The 7,217-nt window shown below is 41.4% G+C and overlaps 1 protein-coding gene across 1 annotated transcript in view; it reads right to left on the reverse strand.

Annotated features, from left to right (window-relative positions):
* SMARCAL1 (SWI/SNF related, matrix associated, actin dependent regulator of chromatin, subfamily a like 1) overlaps positions 1 to 7,217 on the reverse strand; it is a 42,011-nt gene extending 34,794 nt beyond the window's left edge. The window contains exons 1-5 of the mRNA XM_062607779.1: positions 7,131 to 7,217; positions 5,273 to 6,179; positions 4,467 to 4,517; positions 1,468 to 1,728; positions 249 to 299 (exon numbers count right to left, since the gene is read on the reverse strand). Coding sequence (XP_062463763.1) covers positions 249 to 299; positions 1,468 to 1,728; positions 4,467 to 4,517; positions 5,273 to 6,113 — 1,204 coding nt within the window. The 5' untranslated portion in view covers positions 6,114 to 6,179; positions 7,131 to 7,217. The remainder of the gene's footprint in view (positions 1 to 248; positions 300 to 1,467; positions 1,729 to 4,466; positions 4,518 to 5,272; positions 6,180 to 7,130) is intronic.

A 7,217-nucleotide genomic window follows, 5' to 3' on the forward strand; every position in this document is an offset into this window, starting at 1 on the left:
TGCAGAATCTGACAAAACAGAGCCATCTTCCCAATGGCTCCCTAAAGGACTGCCATGAATAACACACATCTATAAAATTTTGAGTCTGGACAAACAGTATAAATGTCTGACAAAACAGGAAGATACCCGCTTCACAGTTTGTTCGCAAATTATCTCCCCACAGTGAAAAGGCTTAGCCTGAGAAATGAAGTTAGGATTAATTTGCCTCCCCAGAAAACAGCCCTAGCCAGGAAAATGCAGCTACTCACTTAGTCTGGGATAGTCCTCCAGCAGGAAATTCCACTTTTTGGTGTTGATATCTGCAATAGTTACAAACACTGTCATAAGTCTTTTTGAAAAGACTGAATTCTCTGTCCCTAAGAACATGGCTATCCATCTATATCCTCTGCATTTCAGAACTGCTTTAAAAGAATTTTTACTTATCCAGCAATCAATTCTCCTCTGTTTTACATTAAGCAGTTTGAAGTACAATTAAAAGCATGAGCACACATCTAGAAGTGGTGGTATCACCAGAGCAAGCCAAGGTCAGCTTCCCTAATGAACCTTTGCAAAAAGCCACCTGCCCAAGGATTCTGGCAACCACTTTCTTTTTACTGCAAGAAAGGAGGAAGAATGTGTGTGAAGGTTCTTATTTGTCAACCAATAAACTTTAGCTTCTGTCAGTAACACCACTGCTTTCAATTTTACCTCTGTATCTTACAAAGGATGTGCTCAGGATGGCACAGAGGAAATTCACCAATTCATCAATACCCAAAATGTAACTTGAAGACTTGTCTGGCAGGTTTATTCCTGGGAAGCACCTGCCTACAGCTTCCAGGGAAGGCAGACTGAATTCAGTCAGCTGAAGACACAATGAGCCAGCTGGGGCCCTGCCCAAACAAGAGCCTGAGGGTTTGCTCCCCATGCTGTCACTGACCTGCTGTGACACTGTACATGTCATCTCATTACTCTGTGCCTCAATTCCCACATTACAAGTGGAAAAAAAAAAGGTATTTCCCATTGAAATCTGAATGCCAACAGAGAAGCACTCTACAGTTCCACCTGCCCCGAAAACATCAGTAAAGCTGCTGGTAAACTGGATCTGCTCAGGCAGTCACAGTCATTATATATCACAGAAAAAAAATACAGGAATGTCAAACTGCATTTGATGATAAAGACAAGAACTTATGCATGGTCTTCATACTTCTGGCAAATTATCAGCACATCCAGCTTCAACAGTAAATATAATTGTGCTGATTCCTGAAGTATCACTTTGGCCCAGAAGAGTACATGTTCTGCCATGGAGTGCAGAACACAGATATAGCACTATGCCGTAACTATGGGAGCTCAAAATCTTCACCAAAGCACAACCTCTTATGTTCTTTTAGAGGGATGTACTCTTATAATCTCTCCTCTGAAGTGTTCACAGCATTCCAAAAGCAGCCCAAACAATGTAATTAGAATAAAGCAGAAACAACAGAGACTCACCATAATTTCTTGAACCCATTTGCTTGAACACTCCAATTACTTCTGCAGAATACCCAATATCAACCTCAAACCGCAAGCGAGAGATCAGCACACACTTCCCTTTGACACAGGCTGAGGGTTTCTTCCAGTTCTTACACATCTTCAAGAGGGATTTCAGATCAATCCTATTGCCAGCAAAACAAGAGCCTGATGCCAAGCCAACTGCATTTTCTCTTTCCAGTGGTGCCAGAATTACTGACGAAAGTTGATTTGCTGCTTCCACTAGGGAGAAAAACACGAGATAAGAGAAAAGAATTAATAACGAAGAACACTGATGAACTAAAGATGCACAGGATGGTTTGGGAAGATAAAAGACAGGAGGATGACAAACAAATCATGTATCTTCAAGTTTAAAAGGCATGATGATTCCCCTGCTTTCACTCACAGGGCTAAGGACTAGAGAGAGTGATGGCCTGGAGGAGCAGGTTGATGGGATTTTCCACAGAGAATACAGCAGGGGCAGAAAGCATATGTGACAGTAGGTGAACAAGGGCCTATCCAGCACTGTCACTGTATTAGGCTCCCTACTGGCATTTCCAAAAATGTGGCTTATTGGGGCAGAGGAAGCAATCTGCAGATTTACATGAGCAGTAAATTACACACAGCCACACAGCATTTTCACTTATGAAGTCACAGGGATAGGGGCACGGTGATCAATAGTATGGGCCTTAAAAGATGGAAGCTTACTTCTGCAAACAGCAAAGGAGAAAGATCTAAAAATATTTGCCTCCTGCCTTATGTCAGTGTCTGATATGCAACCTCATCTAGGAGGGCTGCTGTTATGCTCACAATCCTTTAGGAAGGATATCAGGAAGGAATCTAGTCCAAACCCCTAAAACTCCTTCATTATAATTAAAGTCCATAACCCTTTATTCTACTGTGTCTTAGACTTTTACTTCCCCCCAACCATCTGTCCTCCAATCTTACTGCTGACTAGCAACAGCCTCTGTCATGATGCTGGGGCATGGGGAGAGAGGGGACACAGCATTTTACAGCCGTTAGCCTGAAACCACAGCTATCCACACTAGTAAACATTCCACTTCTCCCTGTGCTCCTCTGCCAGTCTACACACATATGTTGTCTTTATTATTACAGCCAAACTGTGATGGTTAAGAACATTTTTTTTCCTTATATTTTTACAGCATCAAACAATGAAATTCATCCCCAAGACTCCAACTCACAGGTACTACAGTAAAACAAAGATTCATTAACATCTCTAGTCCATTAGACTCAAAAGCAAAGGGCCCCTAAGCACATGTATTTGTAGAGAGAAGCAATCTTCCCTATTAGGTAGCTTTTTAGCATAAATCCAGTCCTTTCAGCATTAAGCTGCACATCATGACCCACTCTGCTTATTTTTAAATAGTCCAGCTTACTGATACGCAACAAAAACATACAAAATCTAAGTTCAGTGTTAAGATTTAAAAAGGGAAAAAAAAGGAAGAAATAATTTCAGACACTTTCTTCCTAATCAGAAATAAATAAATAAACCATTTGGACTTAATTCAACTTTATTTTAAAACAATAACTGACTTCCAGAATAAACTCAAGCATTTGAGATTTATACTCCAAAGAAAAAAATTAAAAAATTAAAGTGAAACTAACTTTTAAAGTAGAGGACTAGGAAGCCACCAATTTATACCCTCTACTCCCACTGCATCAAGCAAAAGATTTTAGATGCGATGTAGTATTACATAGTTAGATCTCACCTCTACAACAAATACTGGAATTGTAAAAAAACCAAAAAAAAAAACAAAAAACAAACAAACAAAAACATAAAAACCAAACAAAAAAAAACAAACTTTTTTTTACTCTTTTATTTCAACATCATTTTCTAAGTTTGACTGCATGTTTAATTATTTATAGTACAAAGAAATAAATGTAGTACAGGATAACACTATTCAGAAGAATAAAATTAACTGTAGGAACCTTTAAAATAATTGTTTTTACACTTACAAGTCTTCAAACCAAGGCCCTTTTAAGTCAGTTCCTTTTTTTCAGGGTATTTTTCTCCTGATACCATTGCCCAATGATGATCAGATACTGTCTTCACTTGTCAACGTGAACTTTCCAGAACAAACTCATATTTGATAGCTTTAAGGAAAACCCCTGATTTCTAAAAACCATCCTCTTCTCTTGCAAGCTCCTTGGTGCAGAGACTCTGCTCTCATCTGTACTTGATACACTTCAAGCAAACCAGCAGCACTTAAATTATAAATGTGTGGCAACCCACATGGGAAGCTAAAATACCAGCACTCAACTGTGGGTTTTTCAAAGTGCTCAACTCAGGCCTAATTCTGTTCCCACTGAAATCAATAGTGATTTATCACTCACTTCAATACAATACACTTTTGAAAAGCTTACCTGAAGTGTTTGCCTTTATCATCTCTCAGTCTTTCCAGAACAAAATGACAGGAGAGAAAGAAAAGACCATATTTGGTATGCCAGAAAAAGGCAAATCCATTCTCAGGCTCACTCAAAGCCCTAAGAAATTAACTCTTTTTCCTTTTCTGCCACCCAAATTAACAGGAAAATACGTCTGTTGTGTGATTTGTTTGGGGTTTTTTTTTTTTGTTTGTTTGTTTTTAAAAATAAATAAAAAGAGCTCTTTAGAAAGAAAACACATGAACAGACCTAGAAATTAAGCAAGTAGAACACAGTTCTCAATACATATTCCTATGAAGTATGTGCACAGTAAATATTTTTCCTACAATCAGGCTTGGTGGACGCTGGAAAATTCAGCAACATCAGAAAAAGTTATATATATTATGTGAAAAATTAAGTTATTTCTAATCAATACAAAGCGTCAGAAAAATGTTATGAGCTAGATGCCTAACAGATAGGCATTATGTTTGAGTAGCACTGGTTTTGTTACTCCAGACAATAACAAAACTACTTAATAATTATGGAAGACAGTGGAAGGGGGTCAAGATTTGGATTCTTTTTTATCATTTACTTACTGAAACTGCTGTAATCTTTCAGGCTGAAATTCCATTTTTTCATATCAGGATCTAAAATAGGGCAGAATACAAATCATGTGTAGCAGGAAAAACATGGTGGTGTGAAACACTCATGAGAGGTAAGACAGAATTCAAGCTACTCATGCAAGCTTTTTTTATACACATCTGAAAAACAGTATGCTCAAGTTTACAGATACATGACACCAAAAAAAGCCATAGGGAATATCAATACTAAACCAAGAAGAATCAGCAGCCATTCACAGAAGCAGCAACACATGGGAGAAACAAAAGTGGAATACAACAAATAAAGGCAGTGAGAAAAGACCAGAAGCAAGCCAAAAGGTGGAGACTCCACTGCTCTCAGTAACCCAGCTAACAGAATCACCTCAATAACTCTGAACTTCAGCTGTAGTGACTCATTTTCTCATATCAATTTATGACAACTTCTTTCGCTCCCAAAGGCTCCAAGCAGCTACTGCCACTACACTTCTTAGAGCACTGTCCATAAAGCAGGGCCTCTTAACCTCTTGGCTAAATCCAAGCGCAAGCTATATATGCCCAGAATTTCTTTCCAATTTCAGATGTCTTTACTTTTCCAATCCCCATTTAATACCACATATTTTACCACAGCAATAGCTACACTTCTAAGAGCATATAGCAATTACAGTTCCAGCAGATGCTGAAACTTCAATCCCATGTAAATGGAGATAACAGTTCAGGTTGGAAAAGACCTTAAGATCATCTACAGTTCAAATCCCCCTGCCAAGGTCAGGGACATCGGATAACAGCAAACAACCAATTCTTACCATAGCTTTTGCTTGGTATCTTCTTAAACACTGCCATAAGCTCAGCATTATACCCTATTTCAACCTGAAATCGGTCTTCCCCATATTTCACGCATTTTCCTCTTGTAACACTATTTCCTTTCTTGCAAGAGGCAGCTTCAAAGGTAGAGCCTGCACTGATACAGTTGGTCCGCTTCTGCATTCTACCTCCTTCCCCTTCTCTTTCCTTTGGTCTCCTTATCAGCATTTCTGTATCACTCGGGTTGGCACTGCTTGGTGGTGTAATGTATTTTATGGCAGATTTTTTCTGACTCTGTAAATCTTTACTACCATCAGGGTGCCTGTTATCAATTAATATGGGATGAGATGATTCCATAGGGGTTTTGAAAGCTGGGTAGCATTTGGGCTGCTGGAATGTACCAAGATTAATTAAAGCTTGTTGTCCATGTTCCTGACCATCAGCATCCACATAATGTTTATGGGAATAACTCAGAGAATTTGCGATCGTTGTAGGCTTAATGCCACTTGCTTGTTCCGAGTTCTCTGAACAATTCTTTTGTTGCTCTCCATGCGAACCAGCCATCTGTTGGTTTGCAGTGTAATGATTATAATCTTTCTGAAGACTGCTCTTCTGCTCCACTGGACTGTTTGGATTCTGTTTGTGCTGGCTAATGAATCTGACATGATTGTTCTCTTCCTTCAAGCTTCCCTGATGGCCTGGACTCTGTTCTTTCACCTGAGGTCCAGCGACCCCCACATGCCCACCTCTGTGGGCTGCCAACCTCTCTGCTCTCCTAGCCAAAGCCAGCTGGCGGTTCTCTTCAATTCTTCTCTTTTGTTCCTCTGTAAGGCCTGATGACATCTTCAACAATTTAAACAATAAATTTGAATCAAAACTGCATCAGGAATTAATCACAGTCACACGTGTCTGTAAAGCACAGTAAAAAGAGACAGGAAGTTTCAACTGTGTTCCCCACAAAAACAGTTATTGTATTGATAACTAAGTATTATTAGCGACTATTACAGTAACTGATCCTACACAAAAACCCAGTAGTACAGCAAAGCTGTCAGACCAATGCTGAGCCATTATCAGCAAGCAGATGCTGACAGCCACTGCTGGGGCTTTGCATGTCAGTTCCACGTAGATAAAACATACAGAAAAAGGAGAAAATCCCTGGTCTGCTACAGTTCTGAGCATGCTTCTCTGCAAATCCCAGCAGAACTGGTAAAATAGCCAAGGCACTGGGACACCCTGTAATACAGGACCAGCCCTGCAAAGAGATGAAAGCAAAGCAATACATTTCTGTACAGCCTTGTGTGGAAGTGTTTCGTATTTCTGGTACCTAAAGCAAAGATGGGGAAAAATCTTGTCTTTCCTGATCACCTTCCAGTTTGTGGGCATCTCACAATGCGTAGCAAATACATACTGAACCCCAAAGTGCAGAATCAGCTGCTGCCTTGAGAACCGGCCACTCACAGACCAAAGTCATTCTGATTAACAGCGAGGACCTGGCTCCCACCACCTCTCCTCCCAGGAGCTGCCCTCACTCCATCTACTTCCGGCTCCATGCCCCAAGCGGCTGCCCACTTTGCAGCACTAAAACCTATTTTCCTCATCACCCTATAAGAAGTGAGGCTAACCCCTTGCCCCGCTCCTTTACCAGGCACCCGGCTCCCCTATCCAAAACTGCACTGAGGTCCCAGCCCCCGCCCCGCAGGCTGAGGCCCCCACAATCCTCAAGCACCGCCGCTACCGCACCACACTGAGGCCAGGGTCCACGCCCGCTCCCTCCTGTCCTCCGGGAGCTCCACTACAGCCCCGCGCTGGGCCCAGCCCCGGGCGGGCCGCTTCCCCCCTCCAAAAGCCCGCACAACCCACCGGCTGGCAGAGGCCAGGATGGCAGCCGCACAGACTACAACTCCCAGCAGAACTCGCACTCCCGCCCGGCGGCGCCAAGCAGCCGCA

Source organism: Pezoporus occidentalis, unplaced genomic scaffold (genome assembly GCF_034315485.1).
Source record: "Pezoporus occidentalis ecotype Australia unplaced genomic scaffold, CSIRO_AGI_Poc_V1 ctg126, whole genome shotgun sequence".
Classification (NCBI taxonomy): Eukaryota; Metazoa; Chordata; class Aves; order Psittaciformes; family Psittacidae; genus Pezoporus; species Pezoporus occidentalis.